Source organism: Physella acuta, unplaced genomic scaffold, assembly GCF_028476545.2.
Source record: "Physella acuta isolate Inbredline_101_S28 unplaced genomic scaffold, ASM2847654v3 ptg000260l, whole genome shotgun sequence".
Lineage (NCBI taxonomy): Eukaryota > Metazoa > Mollusca > Gastropoda > Physidae > Physella > Physella acuta.
This window is the reverse complement of record NW_026731779.1, coordinates 369,050-395,048: the sequence shown is the minus strand read 5'-3', so window position 1 is coordinate 395,048 and position 25,999 is coordinate 369,050. Positions and strand designations below refer to the sequence as shown.

General features: G+C 34.3%; 1 protein-coding gene across 1 annotated transcript; it reads right to left on the bottom strand.

The window, feature by feature from the left end:
• Positions 1 to 2,109: 2,109 nt before the first annotated feature.
• On the bottom strand, positions 2,110 to 25,427 carry LOC131938962 (ankyrin-2). Its single transcript, XM_059297212.1, has 35 exons — positions 25,383 to 25,427; positions 23,253 to 23,354; positions 22,714 to 22,812; positions 20,004 to 20,117; positions 19,429 to 19,533; positions 18,835 to 18,933; positions 18,336 to 18,437; positions 17,958 to 18,158; positions 17,672 to 17,770; positions 17,417 to 17,518; positions 17,035 to 17,136; positions 16,550 to 16,648; positions 16,213 to 16,341; positions 15,869 to 15,997; positions 15,604 to 15,717; positions 15,277 to 15,375; positions 14,933 to 15,133; positions 14,708 to 14,806; positions 14,148 to 14,249; positions 12,007 to 12,111; positions 11,552 to 11,653; positions 10,597 to 10,695; positions 10,305 to 10,442; positions 9,939 to 10,046; positions 8,896 to 9,093; positions 8,340 to 8,546; positions 8,045 to 8,167; positions 7,656 to 7,835; positions 7,251 to 7,409; positions 6,621 to 6,857; positions 5,860 to 6,147; positions 5,091 to 5,223; positions 4,531 to 4,767; positions 3,568 to 3,705; positions 2,110 to 3,080 (listed from the first exon to the last, which is right to left on the bottom strand). Exons 1-35 carry the CDS (start codon positions 25,425 to 25,427, stop codon positions 2,923 to 2,925), a joined length of 4,752 nt encoding a protein of 1,583 aa, XP_059153195.1. The 3' UTR covers positions 2,110 to 2,922.
• Positions 25,428 to 25,999: the final 572 nt, after the last annotated feature.

Here is a 25,999-nt window from a genome sequence, read left to right as displayed (position 1 = left end):
CTTAAAATTTGCAAAACAATGTCAATGCTTTGTAAATATTAAAAATTGTCTTTTTAAGCAGTAATTTTTTAGCCAATTAGAAATTTTTACAGTATCTTCTAACCTGACTTCTAGTATGGACACTTGTCTCCATAACTTAATTTGGTGATAATTTAATGCTATGATTTATTTTGTTTGATGTACATAGAATTTATGTGTTAACGTTTTTGTAAATAAAAATAACCTTACATGTTATGAGTTGTTTGTGAATTGTCTAAGTGAACCAGGTATTTCTCTCATATCAGCTACAATAAGTACATGCATTCATTAAAATTTAAAATGGATAAATTATTTAAATAATTAATGCATTATTTATTGTGCATTTATTTTTAAAAATATAAGTTTATCAAATAAATGTATGCATAAAAAAATGTGTTAATTAAAGATGGGTAACTTAACAAAAATGTATATTAACTTAAATAAAAATTAACTAATTAAACAAAATACATGCATTGATTTAATTATAAAAATGTTTGCATTAAGTCAAGATATTTTTAACACCTAAATTGGCATTATGCTTTTTATCATGGAAAAATACCATCTATCAACAATTTTAATAGAATCTAGTTCATATAGATAGCATGGTGAAAAAAAAAGGTTAAAACATCAATGAAAAATAACAATACTAGAAATAGCATTCATTTTATTTGAAAATGAAACCTTTTTGAGAAGTAACAATTTGATAACTATTTCTTGAAACTTCTATTTTTGTATATGATGTAAAATATATTCTTTGACCTCCCTTTAACATTTAGGCTTTTACAATGTAAATGAACCTTTTAACTATTTGTAACCAGAATTCATTACTGAAAAATGTAAAATAAAATTACAAGAAAAGTTACAATATTTGTGTTTAAAAATTAAAATCAAGAGCCTATCATGTAGAAATTATGCCTGTATTTTGTTCAATCATGACTCAATCATCAATGAAACAATCATGTAATCAATCTGTCATTTCACAGTCAACCGAATAAAAGCATTTAGCCAGGATTGAAACTTGCATGTTTAGTGGTGATCCATAAATAATGTCACATAGCAATCCCAAAATAGGAGGTGGGGACTTCACACTTGTGACATAGACTACATGGGGGAGGAAGATAGCTTAAGAAATTTGACGTGCCATTTTTATAAAAATCTTTATTTTTGTAGAAATAGGGCTTGTAAGTGGTCACAAACTTCTAACTCTTGTACTTGAGTTAGTTTTTTTTTTACTAAATCATTGAAACAAATAGAAAAGTTACTTGTTCTATAAAAAATTTTAAAATCATAAATGATAGACAACAAGATGTAGGCTAGCTTGAAGAAAAATATAGCCTACCTTAAATTGTGATTTTTTAAAAGAAACGTACAGTGTATTATTAATTAGAATATGTAAACTGTAACATGTGATTTATATTTTTAATTCATTCAAGATTTCAAGAAATATTGTTTCATTCCTGAAGGTAGAGTTTACATATGACAAATATCATGACATCAGATAATGACAGCATATCCTGACAACTATACCAATGCAGATCTGTACATGCACAGTTTAAACCATTTGAACAGTGTCTATGAAATATGTAGCAAAATATGGAGAAGAAAACACTTTCAGGCATGAATGAGAACAAGTTAAAAACTAGAAATGTTTTGAGATGTTGGTCCACAAGTTCAGTCTTTACCAACACAGTTAAGTTTGATGGAACATTTATATTTTTATTAAATATTGATATTAATTAAACATTGATTAATTAAACAATTACATATCGTGGAATTGAACAGTGATAACAAAATGTCTGTAAGCAGCAGTGTGTTCTAAAGGCAAAGTAACATCAAATATAAATACATGTGTTATTTTGTTTGTGTGTTCTAAAGGCAAAGTAACATCAAATATAAAGACAAGTTTTTTTTGGCTAACAAAAACATTAACACAAAATATTCGGAGAAATATTTACTTTTAAACCAGAGAAAAAACTTCTTACAAAAAATAAGCTTTGATTAGTTTTTAAACTTATTTTAATTTGTTAATGTTTGTTTTTTTTCTTCATATAAGCTTTATAGTTGGGGTTTTTAATATTATGGGGGGGGGGGGGGGGGAGGAGGAGAAATGTCCTGTGGGGCTTCTGTTGGGGTTGGGGGTTTATGTCCTGGGGTCTAATGTTGATAGGGGATTATGTCCAGGTGTTTTGTTTGGACACCTCACAAAGTGCTTTATATTTATTTATAGAAATGTATACAAAAACATTTAAATTAACACACCTATTCATGAAGATGTGAAGTATTTACACAGTGAAAGAAAAAATTTGGTAATGAATGACAGGGATGTAACATTAAAGTAGAAACATGGTTGAAGTAATCACTCCATAGCATTTTACATTATAAAAATATCACTTTAACAAGTAACAAGTCTTAAGAGTAACAAGGAGCAGATGAGATCTTGCTAGGTCAAGGCTATCCAGATACTGCATTCCTTACATTTAAAGAATCTATCACATTCCATTAGCTGTATTTCAACAACTGCATTCCATTAGCTGTAGATTATCCAACAACTGCATTCCTTAGGGTGTAGCTTTAAGAATCTATAACAGTTCATTAGTTCAAGGCTATCCAGATATTGCCTTCCTTAGAGTTTAGCTTTAAGAACACATCACATTTCCTTAACTGAAGACTAACTGGATACTGTAGTTTAACTTTTAAGAACCGGTCACATTTAATTAGCTCAAGGCTATTCAATACTGCATTACCTAGAGTAACTTTAAGAATCTATCACATTCCATTAGATATGGGGTATCAGGCTACTGAAGCTTGGCTATAAGAATTTTTCACATTCAATTAGATGTATTATTAGACAACACTCCATCAGTTTTGCAGCAAGAATTCCCCCCACCCACAGGCAATGTTGTTCTAGGTCACCTCATCTTCTAGAGCATCCATCCCAAAGGGTTTGAAGCTTTTGATGACCGTCTCGTCCAGGTCACTGGCCCCTTGCATGACCAGGTACCGATGAGTCACCACTCTCCAATCCACCACGTCTTCGATGTTCTGCGCATGCACCTGCACTCCTGAGAAAAAACATGTTAAAAAGGTTATTGTATTGGATGGGTTACATTTTTTCAATGTGCACTTATAAGAATTACAGCAAAGTGATTTGATTTTCTATAGTTGCTTCTATACAGCTTTTAGTTTCAGTTTACTATAAATTCTATACAGATATTGGGCAAGCAGGTATAACTTAAAAAGGCTGGAAAACCTACTAAATTAAGCTACAAACCTACTCATTATACTAAGACCTATTCAAAATACCATAGCTTCGCCTGAACACTTGAAAACCTACTCAAGACACCAAAACCCAACCCACAACACCAAAACCCAACCACTGATGACAAAACTCAACCATAAACATGACAATCCAACCATAGACCCAAAAACCCAACCCAAGACACTAAAACCCAACCACTAATGACAAAACTCAACCATAAACATGACAACCCAACCATAGACCCAAAAACCTAAGACACTAAAACCCAACCCCAGAAAACAAAACCCAACCTGCAGGCTCCACTGTGCTCTTCCGCTTCCACAGCTTGTAGTTGGAGCCACCAAAATTATCCAAGGACCTGGAGTCTGACATGGTGTCGTGATCCTCTTCATTCATGAAATTTGAGGCTAGTGGGCTCCAGATTTTACCTAACATAAAAACACTCAAATTAAGAATAGCAGGCTCCAAATTTTATCAAATAAAAACATTAGTCGAATAATTTAAGACTATTGGGCTCCAGATTTAACCTAACAATCAAATAACAGTCAAATAATTTAAGGCTAGCATGCTTTAGATTATACCTAACAAAAAATCAGTCAAATCATTTTTTTTAATGCTGGAAGACTCCAAATCTAAGATAAACAATCAAGTAATTTGACAGTTATGAATTCTCTTAATAAAGTAGTCATTTAACTCATTGAAATATTAAATTAAACAAATAATTTTAAAAATCAGTGATGAATCTTTAGTTTAATTTATTTTTAAAAAAGTTGTTTTTTGTTCAATTACAAGGGGTCGGCGTGGTCGAGTCGGTAAAGCTCATGGTTGCTAAACCGAAAAGTCTCGAGTTCGAACCCTTGGGCAGATGAGGCTCGTTAGCTGGGGACAGCCACTCTTCTAGGAGAGACAACTCCAAAATCAAACAACTGCTGCCTTGTAGTTTGTTCTTGGTTGGGCAAAGGCTATGGAAGCAAATCCAAAAAGAAAAGCAGGCTGAAATCGGAGTCAATGGCCTCAATGGCGCATAACCAGTTGACACATATCCTTAATTGTGATGGAGGCGTGGTCGAGCTGGCAAAAAGCTCATGGTTGGTCGAGCCGGCAAAAAGCTCATGGGGTTGATAAATTTGAAAAAAGTCGAGTTCAAACCCTCTGGCAGATACGGCTCGATCCCTTCCAACACTAAAAATTAAGAACAAAGAAGAAGAAGTTCAATTAAAAATATGAAACAAAGGTGTGAGAAACAAATTTACATTTTAATTTCAAAGCCAGTTTCAAGTAGAAAAAAGGTTTTGTAAACAGGTTGAGAGGGGCAGGTGTGGCGGATGTCTTGTTCATGTTTCTGATGAGTTTAGCTCTGCCAAACTTCCATTCCACATCAGACTGTTGTTGGATGCGTTGATAAGTGTCTGACATCATGGCTATCAACAGGTTGATCAACACAATAAATGTGATCATCATGTACGTTCCAAATACCACCTTCAACAAAACTTTAAGAAGAAAAACAAAAGTCATATTTTCATATTATGTTAATTATGAAACTAATTTTTTTTTAATGTTTTCTGAAAAGGTAACTGTGTACAGTGTTTCCTTCAGGCATGTCTACCACCCCTCCCTCTACTGCACAAAATGAAAAATGTTAAATAAATAAACTTTAATTGTAAACCCCTTTTCCTCCCTCCCAGAAGTTTCAAGTCCCCCCTTTCCCCTTGAGAAAAATAAAAGTCTAAGAGAAACACTGACTATGAATTTTGGAAATGACAAATGATTTATCAATAACCAAATAAAGAAATAAAAGACTTTTAGTGCTAACCTGTAGTCCACATAGGGCTTCTATCCAAGGGAGGAAAGCTGGCTGGGTCTGTCAACCCAAACAGAGCAAAGAACAAGAACTCAAATGTATCTATGGGACTTAATGTGTTGGGCTGTACAAAATCCGTTCCAATCTGCAGAAGTAACAACACATTTTTGGTCACAGAATTATCTGCAATTAATATATTATTGAGGAACTAAAATTGTATTTTTTGTTTATATTTCTGGTGGAAGAGTGTTAGCATTCAGTTATATTTAATTTCTATTAAAATCTCTCCAGCACAGCCTATAAAAAATTGGTGCTTTTGATTTTTAAAAAATACTGAAATGACAGAAAATGGTATTAGGAAACATTTGGAATACTTAGTTAACTATGATGCAAATGAGTATTAATATTTTTGTGGGCCTAAAATATACAGTACAATTATTTCAATAGCAATGTTTAAAACAAAAATTTGTCATAACTTGAATTTCAAAGATCAACTTTAAGGAATCCATCATGGGGGTTGGGTGCAAGGGGGGGGGGGGGGGGGAATTTGTAAAACAAAAAAATACCCTGACATCTGCCATATATCATCCAACAAAAAAACCCACAGTAGGACCTGCCATAAAACATGGAACAAAAAACCCACAGTAGGACCTGCCATAGAACATGGAACAAAAACCCACAGTAGGACCTGCCATAAAACATGGAACAAAAAAACCCACAGTAGGACCTGCCATAGAACAAAAAACCAACGGTAGGACCTGCCATAGAACAAAAAACCCACCTCTGTGTCTGCGTATGGACTAAAGACAGGCTGGTACAGGGCTGTCAGGTGCAGGGTAAAGCCTATCATAAAGATGAGCAGTATAACCAGGAAGCGCACCAGGTCTTTAATCAGGTCTCTAATGATGATGGCCCAGGGGCCAAACAGATGGTGGAAGCTGAGGAACTCAAGTAGCTGGACGAAGGTCAAGAGCAGAGCCCAGGCCATGAACTGGTTTCTTATGTAGAGCATGACCATGCGGTCTTTGTCTTGGAATGCTGCTGCCAGTATGTGACAAAAAATTGCAATCTACGGAAACAAAGGAATTCAGAGAGTGTTTAGATTTTTTTCTGACAGCAAACAATGAGAAAAAAAAACAACAGCAAACTTTAGTAAAAAAATTTTCAAGAGAATGGTAAAATAATTATGTTATTATAATCAGAAATTTAAGAACAAATGTTTTTGTCTAATTTTAGAAATTATCAATTCAGTTAATAGGTGTTAATAAAAACGGGAAGAAAAAGTGTTCACATTCATGTAATTTTATTCAGAACTATCAATGTTTTAAAAATATTTTTCATAAATATGTAAAGTAATAAGACAGGTCACTGCTAAATTTGAAGTGATATTAGTTCAAACATTGCTATTAAAATAAGTCATAATTCAGAAATTTCAGCACATATACCCAGATTAACAATAAATAAGTTAACTCATACAGTATATGGTACAACATACAGCACATATACCTGATTGTCAAAGTTAGCTCATAATGCAGAACTTACAGCACATATGCCCAGATTGACAGTACGTATCCAGCCCAGACCTTGTCTATCTCCTGGGTTGGTGAGTTCTGAGACCAGCAGACCAGACAACCAGGCAAGCAGGATCCACTCGTACCAATGTGGGATCAGGGATGTGGATTGGTAGATGGGGACAAGGGGGGCTACTATGGTCAGGCTGAACAGGATCATCAGGTAAAAGTGGGACACCAAGTAGGTCATAAATTTTATTATAGGGACCTGGAGTAGAAATAAGATTAAGTGAATAATGAACTGTTCTACTGAATTCTAAAGTTATATTTCTGTTTTATCTGAGAAATAATAATCGTAATTGGAAACTTTATTACTAAATAATCCTAGTTTTAAATACTGTATTCTAAAGTTATATTTCTGTTTTACCTGAGAAATAATTAAATAAACGTAATTGGAAATTTTATTTCTATAATCCTAGTTTTTAACCTAATTTTTACTCAGTGTTTTTATAAGATTAAAATGCAAGTCTTCTGTTTTATTTTTTAATGAAAAATTTTTGACAGAATAAAACTTGTATTTCCTTAAAATGAAGAAAAAGTAATTAATTTAAAATACCCACAAATCATTAAAGAAGAAAGCAAGTTTCAAGTGACCTCTTACCTTGTTGAACCTATGCCTTGAGGGCAAGGAAAAGAGAATCCAGACAGGGGGGATAAGCAAAAAGGCAAAAAATAACATAACAATCTTCCAGTTGGCCCATCTGAGATCCCCCATCCAGACATCTGAGAGATATTTTTGTACTGCTGGGTGGGCAACAACCTGCAACAGGGGAGGGAACCTTGTTACAAATGGTGCACATTTAAAAATGCAACTGACTCAAGAATGAATATATCTACATTTAAAATTTTGAATAATACTACAGAACTATTATACAAGCTAAGAATTTTTAAAAGATTTTGCCAATATGTTTTAAAAATTTAAAAAGAAACTATTTTATTATTTATCCCTTATTTATTTTGTAGAAAAACCACCAAAAAAAAGAGAAAATCCTCCATTGCAACCCACCTCTTTCTGCTCCATGTCAATCAAGACATCAAGAAAAGGTGTGCCATGGTTGTCCAGAGCTTTCAGCAACTTTCTGGCACTGCTGACATTTGAAGCTATGGCTGTCAGCTCCACGGCCATAGCTTCACAGTAGGTGCTGGCTGATACTAAGTCACGTGACCTTTCTTTCTCTTTAATAGCCTGGTCCAAGAATTAATATTGGTTTATAAGGCTGTATCGCATATCCAACAATCACTTATTAAACTTCATTTGTCTTAATAATAAGTTCATTATACCAGTTACTTTATTTATTAAAAATTGATGTTTAAACTAAATAAAATATTTATTAAAAAAAAAACGATTTTTACAAAAATGAATTCTAGCTTTGTTGGGTAAAATGTTTTGGTCACCTGAAGCTGAAAATTCCTGGCCAACTTGGCTGCTGTGTCCACAGGTGCAGGGGAGAGAAGAATAAACTCTTCCAAACATTTGTTGTTGTTCATTCGCCCACAAACCATCAAGTCAAAAACAAACTTGAAAAGAAATTTAGAGCTTCATTGATAATTTTGTAAGATTTATAAATACTATAAACTAATGTTAGACACAGTAGGATGAATTTTATATGAATGTTATATCCATGCTTTACGCCCTACCTTTCTATCCATGCTTTATATCCTACCTTTCCATCAATGCTTTACATCCTACCTTTCTATCCTCCATGAGCAGCCTGGTGTTGTGATCCCGCTTCATCAAGTAACTGAGTACATCTATGTGATTAGCTGATGTGGCAAAGGTGATGGGCACTTTCCCATCCTTGGTCTCAATGTTGGGGGAGGCACCAGACTCCACCAGAAGCTTGACCACACTCAAGTACCCAGCACTGCTGGCAAAATGGAGAGCTGTGAAACCATTCTGGAAAAAAAAAAGTATTGAAAAAAAACTGTTTATTTTTTAAATAATCTCTTTTTTTTTTAAATTAATTTGTAATTTAAAATTAAAAAAAAACATTTTAAAAATGTAAACAAACAAAGAAAACATCTAGCCTACTGATTGCCATGTAGTTAATTCAAGATTGTAAAAACAAGGGTTAAGTTCGTATTTTTCTTCTTTAACAGTTTATTTACAAATCATGGGGGAATAAACAAACCAATTTTTTACTGAAACTTTTGGCATTAAAAAAATGGAAGGTTCGTTGGGCACATATGCTTGATTTATTTTTCAAAGACCACATTAGTGAAATAAAAATATAAAGTCACTGAACCTTATCTGATGTATTGATGTCAGCTCCCTGGCCAATCAAAAGAGCACACATTTCTAAATGACCATTGGCTGCTGCCCTCAACAAGGCAGTTCTCCCCCTTTTATCCTTGGTGTGGATCTGGTATGTTGATTTACTCAGTAGAAGACTGACAACAGACGTGTGACCATTGCCTGCTGCCAGGTGAAGTGGAATTGAACCCTGAGATAAATTATGAGAATTTTAAATGTCACCTAGAATATTTTATGGACTCTGAATATATAGTGGACAAATTTGTAAAAAAAACAATTCCCTATTTCAAATGGTAAATAGATATTGAGTCCGGAGCAGTTTCTAAATAGTTTCTGCTAAAAACATTTTATAAATAAGTACTCACATATTATTCTGCACATCTACATTTGATTAAATATTTCATTGCTTGTTTTTTTTTAAGTATTATATTTTAATAACCAATACTAAGAGGTAACTCAATCAGACAGCAAACCCATGGTTAAGTCAACAAAGTACTAACCATCACACACTGTTCAATCATATGGCCAACCAGTCAGACAGCCAACCTGTCAGACAACCAACCAGTCAGACAGCCAATCATATGGCCAACCAGTCAGACAGCCAACCAGTCAGACAGCCAACCAGTCAGACAGCCAACCAGTCAGACAACCAACCAGTTTGACAGACAACCATTCAGACAGCCAACCAGTCTGACAGACAACCAGTCAGACAGCCAACCAGTTTGACAGACAACCAGTCAAACAACCAACCAGTTTGACAGACAACAATTCAGACAGCCAACCAGTCAGACAGCCAACCAGTCAGACAACCAACCAGTTTGACAGACAACCATTCAGACAGCCAACCAGTCAGACAGACAACCAGTCAGACAGCCAACCAGTTTGACAGACAACCATTCAGACAGCCAACCAGTCAGACAGACAACCAGTCAGACAGCCAACCAGTTAGACAGACAACCAGTCAGACAGCCAACCAGTCAGACAGCCAACCAGTCAGACAGCCAACCAGTCAGATAGACAACCCATCGTACAAACCGTGACACTTGATGCCGAGTCTGTCTGGACACCTGGACAGTTTAACAGGATTCTGACCAGTCCCTCATGACCAGACTGGGCTGCAAAGTGTAGAGGTGTCAGGCCGGCCTAGAGTGACATTTGGAAATAATTTAGAGTAGGAATGTCATGCTAGAGTGACATTTGGAAATAATTTAGAGTAGGAATGTCATGCTAGAGTAACATTTGGAAATATTCTAAGTTAAGTGTCAAACCATTATTATATTTGTTTTACTTAGGCATATAAAAAGTAATACAATAATGTAACAATAATGTAAGCATCTAACATTTTTTTAGTATTTTAGCCCAGTTTCTGTTGAATAAAGACAACCATTTCTAAAGGCTTACTTCTGAAGACCACTGCATGCCATATGTACTTGACACAGGGGCCTCACACTTGACACAAGCTGACACATTGATCAACATTTCTCTGACAAAATCTGCTTTACCAAAGTGGGCTGCCACATGAAGGGCTGTTAGACCTGTCTGTTGGTAGAAATGAATGATGGTGGTGTAACTACGTTTTTTTTTTTAACTAAAACAAATGCCCAACTTTTAATAATGCATTATATAATTATGAAATTCTAATATTTAAAGCATTTATTTTCTTGTGTAAGAATTATAAAAAACAAATACTGACTTTTTTACTGGCTGTTCTTAAAGGAATGAAATTTTTTAACTCATTCATGACTTCAATATGCCCATGTTTAGCAGCTAAATGTAGAGCAGTCATTCCATCCTGTAAAGCCAAAATATATTTTCAATTATTGAGTAAAATTTTGAAAATAGTTATTTAGTAAGCTTATTAAAATACAATGATTAAAATATAATTATGAAAATACAATTATGAAAATACAATTATTAAAATACAATTATGAAAATACAATTATTAAAATACAATTATTAAAATATAATTATTACGAGCCGACCCACTGCGTATCATACGCCGCTATTTAGTTGTTTTTTTTTCTACTTTTCAGTAATTTATAATTTGTAAATTCGACAGTACCAATGCTGCCACTGAAAATATTTGCTTAAAAACACTAAACCTCCTCCTCCCCCCCCCCCCCCCCCCCCCCACACGTGAAAGCAGCCTCCTCTTAGTTACCTCCTCTAAGTTTAAAATCGTTTCAAACTAAATTATCTGCCCCTAATAGCCGTCACCAAACTCGTCTCTATGATTGTAAAATGTAAACAGCGTGAACCACAACTCATTAGACCATGTGAGGGGATGGGGGTGGTAGCGATAGAGAGGAAGAGAGGGGGCTGTAAGGCGCGCTTGCAGCTTGTTTTCTAACGGCTCCCAGAAGAGAATTATATATATAGATAATACAATTATGAAAATACATATATTAAAATACAATTATTAAAATGTAATTATTAGAATACAATTATGAAAATACAATTATTAAAATACAATTAGGCCTACTAAATTTCAACTATTAAATGACAAATATTTAATACACCTAATGAAGTACAATTCTAAAATTAATGTTTTATGGTTATTATCAATAGATATAATTTATTTTGATCGTTCAAAAGATGCAAATTAATTGTAGTAAATGTTAAAGAAAACTCTACTATCATCTACTTACAGCATTCTCATCTAATGCTGAGGCACCAGCCTCCAGTAAAATTTTGACAACCTGGGAATGTCCACCATCAGCAGCCAGATGCAGGGCAGTAGAGTCATTGGTCTAGTTAAAATACAAGAAAAAGGGCAGTAGAGTCATTGGTCTAGTTAAAATACATTAAACAGGGCAGTAGAGTCATTGGTCTAGTTAAAATACATTAAACAGGGCAGTATAGTTATTGGTCTAGTTAAAATACATTAAACAGGACAGGTGAATAATTTGTCAAGCTAAAATAAAGTAGGCAACATAAATTTAGGCCATAGAAGGCCTATATGGCTAAAAACTATAAATGAAGTTCAAATAATAACAGATTATGAATGAATGATAGAAATAATTTTACACTAAACATCACTCTTAAAAAAGGGAAAGTAAATCAGTTTAAAGTTGTTTTTTGTAAAAAGATGTGAACTTTTTACCTTGTTCCTTGCAGTAGTGATGATGATTTTATTAAACTTCATGAGTTCTTTGATGACATCTGCACTTCCTTTAGCTGCAGCAATGTGAGCACATGTCATTCCATTCTGAAGGAATGTATGATGGGTAATTTGTTACAACTCTGTCTGATGTTAGTTTTAATTATAAAATCATAGTTAAAATACAATAATGAAATTTAATGAAAATAATTATTTTAATCATTACTGTAACAGATTTCAGTGAAGATAGTTATAAAACAATAAAAGTAAAAACAAAATAGAAAACTTAATATTTTTGGTTAGTTATAGGATTATATTTTCTAGAGATTTAAGGTTATGAATTGTTGTGCTAAGAGTGTAGTCAATTTATAATTCAATTTATATTCCCCATCAGAGGGTAACATTTAACAACTTTTTGAAATCACCTGGGATTTACATAATATAATTTATGTAGTGAAAAGAAAGTTATTTGTTGAAGTAAAATGCTAACATGGTTTAAAAACTTCCTTCCGTAACTAATTGGGTAAACAGTAAACAAAAATCACTATCTGACTGTGCACAAATGAATAGATACTATAACATTTTTTGGTATAGTGCTATTTACTAAATAACTTAAAAATGTCTTCTTAACATGGTGGGTAAAATACAAAGGGTTGGTAGGAGGGATTAGGTAAGGGGTGAGTTTTTAACATATTTCTTGGTAAAACAACTTCAAATGGAATACATAATGCAATAACAAGGTAGACAATTATGAATAAGACATGACAGATTGGTGGTTATCTGACCTTGAGAGAAGCAATGATTATTTTGTTTCTATTGTGTGATATAGTGAGTAGTATTAATGTGATGTAGTAAGTGATTATCATAGAGTTCAAAGAGTTTTAAAGCTGAGACAAAATGGTATGCATTGTTTTGTTTATTTCTTTTTAAATTAAACTTGTTCAAAATAAAATATCTCATAAGTAATATCTGCCAGACAAGAATTTTGAAGTGTACAAATAAACAGAAAACTTTTACGATTAAAACTGGGTAAGAATGAACTAAACTAAACACTCTACAGTGGGATGGTGTGGTCTAGCGGTAGAGAGCTGGACTGCTAACCCATAAGTCTCAAGCTCGAATCCGCATTCAAGACAGTAGTCCGTCCTTGAGTCCACCCAACTCTGATGGGTACCTAACTCACGTTAGGGAAAGTAAAGGCGGCTGGGTATAGTGCTGACCACACTATCTCTTCATATGCCGAGGTTACAGAAACAAGTGAACTCTACTTCACTTGCCCCATAGACTGTCAGGTTTGAAAGGGAAACTTTACTTTACTTAAACACTCTACAGACAAATATCCAAGGTGGAATGTTGGTTAGATTTGATATTAACGGAAGGTAGACTTGGACCTAACTAACAAAGGAAAAATATTGATGGGACAAACAGTAGAGATAAACAACAGGTTTTTCAGTCTATTAAATAAACTCACCACATCCTGGAGATAAGAATTAAAGTTTGTTGTTAAAAAAAAGTTTCAAATAATTATTATTTTTAAATGTACAAAGTAGTTTCCCATCCAACAATTATTTTTTTAAGTTGTGATATTAAAAAACTAAGAAACATGTAATGAAAATTTAATATGAACATAGGCATATCAGTTTTATTATTAATAATGGTGTAGGTAAATTTTATAAATAAGTAGGCCTACTATACTTAGCAATATTTTTTTAAAATGTCATAAGAACATAATAATATGCAGAAGTAAAAAAATTTGTTTCTAAATTTTAGGCAAATTTATAGGGTTATAATTAACATTGAATTCAACACAAATTTCAATAATTTATAAATCAATAATGCAATGCAATTTACGTATTTTTAAAAAGAAATGATAACTTTATGTAATTGTCTAAATTATCTGATTGTTATTCATTAAAAAATACTGATATTCAAATTATCTTTTTAAAAAAGCTATTAACTCGGTTTTAAAACTACCCTTTGTCAGAAAATAAAACAAATAATTAGAGATTTATACTAACATAAAAGTTTTTATTATAACAAACCGTTTTTTGTCCATATTAGTTACAGTAATATTTTTTTTTAAAACTAACACTATCTACAAGTTTGTGTGAGATGAAAGAGTAAGCAGTAGAAAACAAACATACAGTGTTGGCCATGGTGACTAGTTCAGGTCTGTACTTGAGGAACAACTTGACAACATCTGAGTGATTGCTCTCACCAGCCAAGTGTAGGGGGCTCTGACCTTGCTGTGGATGTGAGAAAAGGTTTTTCAAATGGTAATCATTCTTTCATTCTTACTCTGAGAAAAATGTTTTAAATGTTTTTAATTTTTAAAAGGTTTCCTCCTTGCTATAACAAGAATGTATAGGGCCTACAAGTTTTATTTAATAAAAACTAATTTGTGGCTAAATATAGTGCTTTTTGTCATTGCTACAAAGATAAAAGTGTGTAATTTTATTTAACTTTATTAGCAGTACTTATGATTCCCTCTTGTCAAACTTCATAAATTTATAATCTCCTTAATATTTATCTTTTTAAAAATACATTGAGGTTTCAAAATTTACTGAAAATGAGTAGTTATTGTGTAAACACATATCAGAGAATGCTTTCAATGTATACAATTTCCACTGAAGATTTAAAATAAAAAATTACAGTTAGAGAAGAGTTTGACCCTGAATCAGATAACATATGAAAAAATATTTACCGCATCAATAGCATTGGTATCTGCTTTCATTTTTATAAGAGCACTACAAACTTCCTTTTTCCCATTCTGTGCTGCCATGTGCAGGGGGGTCTTCTTGGCCTGTTCAAATAATTATTCAAACCTTTCAACTAATTTATTAAAATAATGAATCAAAAGATTTAGATAAAAGCTAATATGAAATCATGTCAAAATATTCTTTAAGTGTCCTTTTAAAATGTCACTTACCAAAGTCAAGGCATCAATAGTTGCCCCATGTTTGTCAACAAGTAACTTGACTAGAGCAACATTTCCATTGGATGATGCCAAGTGTAGGGGTGTCAGGCCATGCTTGGATTTGGCATTAACAAATGCTTTGTGGTAGAGCAGCATATCTGCGACTTGTTCATGGCCATTTTCTGCTGCCAAATGAAGGGCTGTTTTGCCATGCTTCATTGAAAAATAAAAATGTAACATTTTACTTTTTTTTTTAAGTTATTAATTAAAATGCCTGACATCACTTGATAAATTCTTCCGAATGTAATAGTAACAGTATGACTTAATTTAAAATTTACCAATTAGTAAATGGTTACCTCATCAAAGATGTCGACCCTAGCTTGATTTTTTAACAGGATTTTTACAATATCAAGATGGCCTTGCTCACTCGCAACCAAAAGTGGTGACTGGCCATTCTAAAAATTAGAGTACAAATAAACTAACAAATTGTAAGTTAAAAACAAAAGAAAGTTTAAAAAGTTTTAAACTTTTCTCCCCAGTGCCAGTACCTAATTATAGTCTAACGATTGAAAAAATGCTAAATCTATAATTAGGCAACATGAAAAAACTTAATAAATTTTAAAATAATTTTGAAAATTAAAGGTCAAAACAAAAATACAAAAACATATTTCATAAAGACCTACCCTAGATTGTTTATTAACAATTGCTTGAATCTGTGGTCCCAGGTGTTTGACTATTTCCATTAAAATGTCTGCATTTCCAGCTCTAGCACAATAATGAAGACAACTTTCTTGAGTCTAATACACAGAAAATATATACATAATATTATTTTATATTCACATTTAATTCAGCTCTATTTACTTTACAATTTTAAATAATATGTATGGTTTAAATTAAGAGGTAATACTTAAAAAATTTTCTTTGCATTGTTGTGCTTGTTTCTCTTACCAGTTTTGTGGTGTAAGTGACATTAGCATTGTAACTGAGGATCAATTTGACAAGGTCAGTATCTTCGAATTCATTATGAACTTGACTTTTCTTGATTTCTGATGCACAGTGTATTGGGGCTTCCCCTTCCTGGTGGCACAAAACAAAACTTAAGAAATTTATCTAGCGTTTTATTGGCAATTAACATTAGAAAATAATTTTCATACATTTTTAATTGTAGGCTTTCTCATCATAAATTGGTTAATTTTATAGGTATGAGGATCAAAAAGTTCTTTTTTTTTTACATTAGGTTTAAAGTAAAGAAAAAGCTATGAATTAGCCTACTGGCTGAAAAAGGTACTTACATTATTCTGTTGGTTGGCAAGGGTGATGGCATCATGTAATGACCTTTTTAAACAAACAAATTCTTGAAGTTCCTTAACAATATCTAAATGACAATGTCGAGTTGCTATGTGCAGGGCTGTTTCACCAGCCTGTTCAAATAAAATGTAACGTTGGTTAAAGTTTTAATTTTTCTCACCTAAAATGTGATTGTGCATACAAAAATAAAAACAGATTTTTCAACGTTACTTTAAATTAAACTTTACCAGTTAACATAAAAGACGTACACCAGCAAAAATTGACACCAACAATTGACACAAATAACTTGTATACTATTATCCAAAAATGCTTTCAACTAACTTTTGACTGGGTCATTGGGTTTGCTCCCTCTCTCAATAACGAGCGGAGAACACTCAATCTGCCATACCTTGCTGACACATGGAGAGCTGTCTCACCATTCTGATTCAATTAAAAAACATTTTTTTTCAAACAGATCAATTTTTTTTTAAATAATGCACTGAATACATTAAAATAATAAAATTACAATAAATAATGTACTATGTAGTTATTTTGCAATCTTTTTTTCTATCAGATATTTAAACTAATTTTCAAACATATATACTCTATTCTAATATCAGGTGCAGCGTTATTTTTAAAGATTTTTAAATCTACTGTCAAATAAATTCCACAGACATTATAATAAGAAGAGTATTAATTAAAGGAATGTTATTTCATGAATGTGTGTAGAAAGTGAGTCTGTGTTGTTAGATATTCAAGCAAATGACATGTTTTTATAGATCAACATGTTAGTTTGTGTTGTGAAAGCAAAAGGAAAACCATGCAACCTCTCTTGTGGCATTGACATCTGCTCCACTTTTGAACAGCATCTCGGCACATTTCTCACCACCCTCTGTTCTGGCTGCTATGTGAAGGGGGGTTTCTAACAGCTGTCGATTATTTTAACAAATTATAACTAAAATTTTAACAGCTGTCAATTATTCAAATAATTTAATTAATTTTTTAACAGCTGTCAATTATTCAAATAAACTAATTAATTTATTTTCTAACAGCTGTTCATTATTTTAAATATTTATTGAAAAATTTTCTAACAGCTGTCGATTATTCTAACCAACACAATTTGTTTCTTTTTTTTAAAAGATAAATATAAGACTTTTAAAGCAACAGACGTGGAAAGAAAGATAATCAAGCATATTAGAAAATTCTCACTTCTCCCCCTTTAGTTTCCACATGTGCTCCACTACCAATCAAAGCTTGAACAACATTCGGCTTTCTGTACTTGACAGCAAGATGTAGAGCTGTTTGCCCATCCTACGTTATACAAAAATTTACAAATAAAATTGTCAAATTTACGACCACCGTAAAAAAAAAATTGATTGAACACCATATTTTTAAAAGGTATTTTTTTAAATCAATAAAACATTAAATAATCCATTCTAATTAGGTGTTTATTGAAAAACTCACCCTGGTTGTAGCATTAACTGTTGCACCTTTTGCTATAAGGGCCTTAACAACAGCTGAATGCCCCATCATTGCAGCAACGTGGAGGCATATGGCACCATCCTAAAAGTAAACAATTATTTTTTACAACTGGTACATACAATTTTCTATACTGAATTAAAACTGAAATTTATATACAAAAATATCTGTATGCCATATTTTAGATTAATTATTAAATATATTTCAATCATAAATTAATTTTTATATACAATAATAAAAAGAAATTGGATGACAATTAAAATATGAGTACTTTGTTTGGCATCAACAGCGGAACTCCTTTCTTTAGGAAAGCCAAGGCAGTTTCAGGGTGGCCAAACTTAGATGCTATGTGTATCAAAGTGCTGCCATCTTGTGTGCGGTCAGTTAATGTGGCCTTGCAGTGGGTGATGAGAAACTCCACTAGGTCAGTGTGACCTCTTTCTGCAGCTATATGCAGGGGCATTCGCTCTAACTGCAACATTCAAATCCAACACGCTTTAAATTATAAACATGTTTATTAAAGCCCGAGTATTTTAAATATTTGTTATTCTTAAATCAATCAAAGTTACAATCATTAAAACAAAGGGAGGGAATATGTTATTAAAGAATATAATGGCGTAGTACAACAAGAGTTCTGCAGCTTGGTTACCTTATCCTGAACATTGAAGCTAGCTCCAACAGAATATAGATACCTCAGGGCAACATCGTCACCTTCCCATGTAGACACATGAACAGCAGTCTGTCCATCTTTCTAGAAAATATAATAAAATAATAAATATAATTTTTCTTAGCCTAGATTAGAACAAACTTATATTAAGGAAAAAACGTTTATTATGTCTCACCTGGACTAAAACAGGATTAGATAAGATTTTTAAATGTAATCTAGATCTATTCTAAATCTAGATGTAACATGAGTAAGTGCAAAGCACTTTCTTTTTAATGAAACAAAATGGAAGGTGTGATTTGCCAAAATGATGATAATGCTTTATCTGTTGTGTCCACCACACTTTGTTTTATTTAGTCCTAATCAAAACAATGCAATTTTTTCTTGTAAAAACAGAAGTTATGAAATATTGTTAAATTAATTGGTATTTAATAAATACGCAATAGGTAAAATTAAAATATCTCTAGATCTATATGGCGCTCACATTTTTGGAATCTACAGCAATTCCAGAATCCACCAAAATCTTGATGGAATCCAAATCTTTTTTACGACATGCCAAATGTAGAGCTGTGTCTCCTGTGTCCTATAAACAAAAATAAACAGAAACTCAGTCCAATTTTGTTTCAGAAGAATCCATCTCAATCTATCTCTAGTTAATGATATTAAAAATTAACAAATTATAGGCCCTAATGATAATTAATATTAGACCTATCAATTATTAATTTATTATCAGCCTAGACTTCTGTCTGACTCTTTAAATTAAATATTTTAATATAGTTCTAGATCTAGTCTAGATCTAAATTAAATTTTTTAAAATAGGGCCTTCCCTAGGCCCCAAATTTAAAAATTTAATATTATAATTATAATCATTATAATAATTATTTTATAATGTTCATCAAGTTCGTTTTGAATGTAGTGTGTCGACTAGTTATTTTAGATCTAGAAATCTAGTTAGAATTTTAGTTAAACAAAAGACTTAAGTCAATAGGCCCATTGATTTTATAATCATTGATTTCAAATAGATCTATATCTTAAGGCGTATTTGACTTGAGTATTTCATAACATTTTTTGAGCTTACATTTCTCTTGCAGACTACTTGTTGACTTGCCAGGTGAGCTAACAACTCCTTGATTACGGGTACGTTGCCAGATTCAACGGCCATAAATAATGGGATGACGCCTTCCTTGTAGAGGAAAAAATCATCCATGGATATTAAACTAGTGAACTTAAAACAGGACAAATTTGAACTTATTTATCTGCCGGTATTGTAAGGCTAAATCTAGCCATAAAGAACTATTTTTAGCATGTGACAACTAAATTGAAATTATTTTTAATTCATATCGTCAATGATAGAAAACCTGGCCTAATTTTTTATTCAATAAAATTAAATTATATCTAATAATTTCTAGTTCCTAATTATTTTATTATTAAAATGCTCTATGCATGTAAGACAATGTATTAGGACTGTGTAGCGTCAACGTAATTTTTTTCTCCTTCTAAATTTATTACCATCAAGAAATGATGACAAATATGGTGTCCTACCGATTTGATTCTCATAAGTTCTCTCTTTGTTTTTTTTATGTGGATCTAGCCACTATCAAAAATAGTATCAAAAAGAATAAACAAAGTTGAAAGAAATTGTAATTGCTATACTTTGTCTTTCACCATCCTCGCTTCTTTCCCCATGGCTGACAGGAGAAGTTTTGTTGTCGACAGGGCGCCGGAGCTTCGTGCACAGGCCAGGTGGAGTGGGTACTGGTTGAGTGGCTGGTGGTGGATAGAATACAGTATTAGCGGTGGATAGTGTGTACTGGTGGAGTGGGTACTGGTGGAGCGGGTACTGGTTGAGTGACTGGTGGTGGATAGAATACAGAATTAACGGTGGATGGTGGATACTGGTGGAGTGGGTACTGGTGGAGTGGCTGGTGGTGGATAGAATACAGAATTAACGGTGGATAGTGGGTACTGGTGGAGTGGGTACTGGTGGTGGATAGAATACATAATTAACGGTGGATAGTGGGTACTGGTGGAGTGGCTGGTGGGGGATAGAATACAGTATTAACGGTGGATAGTGGGTACTGGTGGGAGATGGAATACAGTATTAACGGTGGATAGTGGGTACTGGTGGGAGATGGAATACAGTATTAACGGTGGATAGTTGGTACTGGTGGAGTGGGTACTGGCTGAGTGGCTAGTGGTGGATGGAATACAGTATTAACGGTGGATAGTGGGTACTCGTGGAGGGGGTACTGATGGAGTGGGTACTGGTGGACTATTAAAAGACAGTATTAAAGGTGAATAACTGGTATTGGTGTTGTGGGTTCTAATAGAGCTGGGGTTGGCAATACTCTTCAGCCAAAATCCCCCCCCCTGCCCGAATCAACTTCTCCCGTGGAAATTACTCACTCGGAAATACCCACAACACATGTTGCCGGCAAAAGCGAGAGACACATACCTCTATAAAATGCTTGAATGGGTCGACCAAGTGCGAAACAAATCTTATTTTTTACTTGGACTAGGTGTAGGCAGAATGCTAAATATGGTAAAAGAAGCCCTAACTCGAGCACTTATATTATTAAGTTATGAGACGGCGTGGCCTAGCAGTAGACCGCTAGACTGCTAACCCGAACGTCTCGAGTTCAAGACAGTGGAACCTCACTGAGTCCACCCAGCTCTAATCGGTACCTAACTCACGTTTGGAAAAGGAAAGGCGGCTGGGCATAGTGCTAACCACATTATCCCGTCATATGCTGAAGTCATGAAACATATTAACTCTACTTCATCTGTCCAATGGATCGTCAGGTGTCAAGAAAAATCTTTACTTACAACTATTTCGTGTAATTGGATTATGCTTAGGATTAATGTGTAATTGAAAATGGATTAATAATCATGTTCCTTTTTTTTTAGCTTGGGGGGGGGGGGGAGGGTAATAAAACTATGGGTAATGTTGGTATTGGAGCGAATGATAAAACAATCAAAACGTAATTGATGAGATTTAAATTAATTGCGTACTTCGCGGTGTAATTTGTTATATTAAAACGTAATTAACCTTATGATTTTTATCTTAGAAACTGCCCTATGTTAAATAAAGTTAAGATAGGCAGGACAATCTACAGATTAAATTATCGTAACTATGCTGTTCACAGATTATTGATTGCCCTTTTAATTAGTTCTGTCGATCGATGCTGATATCAGCTTTCTCGCATTTGTTCTTACTTAAAATTCAATATTAGCAATATTTGGCCATTAGAGGCTCAATAAAAAAAAATCTTAAACGATAAAAAAAAATGTTAGCGTTTTTAATCCAGCTTACTCAAGTAAATCAATTGGGGGAGGGGGGTGTATTTGTGAATGACAACACCCGTACATGTCACGCCCCTTCATACACCCGCCCCCCCCCCCCCACACACACACACACATCCTGGCATTTTACAGGTTCTATCACAACTTTGAAGAACCCCATTCTTCAAGCCACTATTTCAATGCTAGGGATCGTGTATTTATTTATAGGCCTATATAAACGATAATTTAACTCACCACCACAATGACATCAGTGTACATAAATATAACAAATTAATAAACCACAACCACATAAATCTAAATCATATAACAAAACTACAAACCACCACAACCACCTTTCCACAGGTCAATGAATAGAAAAAAGTTTGTTTGGAGCATTTTTACTTTAATTTATGTTATATTCAAGGTATATTTTTAACGAAAGGGATTACTTGTGACGAAGATCCGAATGGGGAGGGGGGTGGGTAGCAAATTGTGACTTTTCTTCTTACAACGGCAATTACTTTGAAACACTACGTTTCCTTTGTATGTTGTTGCTTTATCTGACTGCTGCTATTTGATGAATATGGGCTAGGTGGCCAAATTTTACCAAAATAGTGTGCGGTCACTAATAGACGACCCTTTATACAATATGAAAAATTACACTTTTCCTCCTTTATTTCTTTTTCATAGACAGAAAGACATCCTAAGTTTTCATTAACTTCAACCCCAGATTTCATTTTTACAGCCCCATTTTACATTAACTTACACCCCAAGGTCTCATAGGGTCAGCGTTAAGTTACACCCCAGATTACATTAACTTACACCCTCATGTTACATTAACTTACAGTACTTACACCTCCAGATTTCATTAAGTTACACCCATGTTACATTAACTTACACCCCCAGATTTCATTAACTTACACCCCCAGATTTCATTAACCTACATCCCCAGATTATATTAACTTACACTCCCAGATTATATTAACTTACACCCAAGATTCCATTAACTTACACCCCCAGGTCTCATTAAGTTACTCCCCCCAGATTTCATTAACTACACCCCCAGATTCCATTAACTTACACCCCCAGGTCTCATGGGGTCAGCATTCCTGGCCAGGAGGAGACGGACCGTATCGTCCCTCGAGAACTGTGCAGCGAAGTGGAGAGCCGTGCGTCCGTCCTAGGAATACAAAGGTTATTGTGTTAAGTCCCTGCACATCGTAGCCCACACATAAAACAACAACTCAAAGGCGATTGTGCTAGATCCATGATCATCATTCAGACAAAACAATAAACAGTTCCGTAACATTGTGTTAAATCTCTCCGCACAGTGTAAAGATAAAACAATAATCAAACACACGCTATTCTGTTGGGTCTATGTGAATGGTAGATAAAACAATAAACAAACACAAGCTTTTCTGCGGGGATCTATGCAAACATTACAGATAAAACAAACACGCACTGTTCTGTAGGGTCTATACACATCTAACAAATAAAACAATAAAAACACAAGATGCATTATATTAAGACTGCAATCCGTAAAGCCATTACAATGAACAAAAACTACATTCTGGACACGTTAATATTTAAAGGGTGTTTTGCTAAATGAGATTGGCTCACTGGGGTGGTTTCGTTGACGTCTGCGCCGTGTTCAATCAGGCTCTCACAGACGGTGACCCGGTTTTCTTGGACTGCCAGCATCAGAGGTGTTTGACCCGTCACCTGTAGGGGCAGTCACGTGACTGTGTTAAAACATTGTATCGTAATAAAAGCTTTTCTTGAATAAATTAATTTTAAAAAACTTAGCCAATATAAGCAGCCACACAGAGTCCAGTTGATTTTTTGAAAAAAGTTTAGATGAGGGTTTGGGGGTCGTGTTATTTTTTTTTAAACTCTACAACCAGTTTATGAAATAAGACTGTGCACCATGCCCAATCATTGCAAAGGGGGTCGTCCATAAACGATCTAACACTCCAAGGGGGTGGGAGGGGGGTCTGAATTTTGTGACGATGTGTAAGGAGGGGGACGGGAGTCACAAGGTATAACTGAAACACATGTATTTTGCAAAAGTAAAACTGAATTTTAGCCAATATTTCGCGTTTTTAAGAAGACTTTTTTTGTAAATTGTAATAGAAATTGATGAATAAACTTTATGTTGAACAAGCGTGGTGAATATTTTCGATAGAAATCAATGTTTTTAATACATAAAAACTGCAATTATGTTGGCTTTGAAATATTGGCTTTGAAATATTAGGTTTGAAATGTTGGCTTTGAAATATTGGGTTTTAAATGTTGGGTTTGAAATGTTGGGTTTGAAATGTTGGGTTTGAAATGTTGGGTTTGAAATGTTGGGTTTGAAGGATGGGTTTGAAATATAGGATTTGAAATATTGGATCAGGAATGTTAGGTATGCACGTTGGGTTTGGAATGTTGTGGATTTTATTTTTCGCCATATAAAGATTAGTGCATTATTTTTAAATTATTTACATAGTTTTTACCCGAAATTTAAAATTCACGGATGATTGTTTGCGTAGCAAAAACTACTACAGCCTTGGTCCCTTGAACCGTATTTTTCTAAACTGTTGACATTCTTATTTTTTCTCCAGTGGCGTATTGATTCCGGACTTCCCTCCCCTTTGAGGTTAAAATTTCTTCCACGCCAATCGATACGCCTCTATTAGTCTGCAAAGCTTTTCGCTTTTCTACTGCTGGGGGTTCGGGTTTTTTTTCCACCTGAGCTAACAAAATTACCATACCCGCCGTAATGGCCGGCCACTCTTACCGATACTAAATTAGGAGTGGTCGTTCTTGGTTGACTCGATCTTTGTACTGCGAGACAATAGGATTATCCTAACACGGCTTAAGTGGGTTTTAAGAGCGTATTCCGCAGTTTAATGGTATAATCGATGGTAAAAATCAATATAAGTGTTCTCACTAAAAAATGTTATTTCGATTATTGTATATCTTTTATGTTTTTAATTAACGCTAAGTCAACTTGCCCCTAATAATCTCCTCTACTTTATATTGAACAGTTGACAAACTTCATCGGGGTCATCTATTTAAGTCGTCCAGAAAAACGTTCAATGAAAGACCCCCCCCCCCCACCTTTCTTCCTCCACCCACCCCCACGTGTCCACTATGAATGATGAACGTGTTAATTGTTTGTTTTTTAAACAAACCCCCTCTTCATCAACCAAAAACTGCTGTAGGGTACAAAGCATGTATTTATTTTTTGAGGGAATAGAAGTTTTTACTGTATTTTCTGTAGTGGTTCACCGGACTAAAAAATAACATAAGTGGCAAGTCTATGGCGAGTTCATAGCCTTTGATACTGTTTTCATTTAGAAATTCATGCGAACAATGGACCTATTTACATAGTTACTTTCTAATTTGGGGTGGTCTAGTATGTGGGCTAAATTTCTTTGTGTTTGCTTTGAGATATGATTATTTTGTGGGTAAATGTAACGTGTGGACGTTCACATGGACTCGAATCCCACCCTCCCCCTTCCCGTCCATACATGTCAACTAAAGCTTTTTTAAAAAGTCTGACCCTTCCTCTTACCCTAAGTGTGGACGTCACAAATGGATAACACCACATCATATAGCTGTTTGTATTTTACTGTCTTGAGCACGAAAACAGAAAAACTCTACTTCACCTAAAACGTATATAGCTTGTTGACAAGATCAGCGTAATGTTCCACTAACCACGTTGTTCTCAAAAATGTGTTTACTGAGATATTTTCCACTAACCTCATCGTTCTCCATGATTTGTTTACTGAGAGATTTTCCGGACATAGTTTTTAACTTTTTCTCCACCGTAAGCCACTCCCCCTTTTTACACAGGCTGAGTAAGGAGATTTCCGACCCGTGATGGTTGGAGCCTTCTGAAGACGTGTCTGAAAATAAACTTTCATGAATGAGTTGTGGATGTACATGTAGGTGCTACGAGATATTTGATCACGTTTTTTTTTGTTTTTTTTTTAAGCCCGGCCAAAGAAAAAGTATTGGTTAATAAGGCTGTATCACACATCCTTCGTATGACTGCTAGCCCGAAGGATTCGAGTTCGGATCTCGGTTCGGACTCGTGACTTTAGGACGTCCCTGAGTCCACCCATCTCTGATGGGTACCTGGCTCACAGGCAGAGTTTCTTCCAGGCATCTCTTGGGGGGGGGGGGGGGGGGGGCGGAGCCCTCCCAAAGAAAGTCTACCGCTCCCCCCCCCCCCCCGAACGAGATGGAATTTATATAGTAAACATACTTTTACTAGTGTCCGCCCCCCCCCCGGAAAATGTTGACCGCCCCCCACCCCCCCCCCCCCCCCGAAAATATCAAGTCCCCCCCCCCCCCCCGGAGAAAAAAGTCTGGAA

Coding starts and splice junctions, on each gene's coding strand:
- LOC131938962 (XM_059297212.1), bottom strand. CDS start 25,427: ATGTCCGGAAAATCTCTCAGTAAACAAATCATGGAGAACGATGAG. Junction 23,355..25,382: donor AAATCATGGAGAACGATGAG/GTTAGTGGAAAA, acceptor CTGCCCCTACAG/GTGACGGGTCAAACACCTCT. Junction 16,649..17,034: donor ATGTCAATGCCACAAGAGAG/GTTGCATGGTTT, acceptor TAATTGAATCAG/AATGGTGAGACAGCTCTCCA.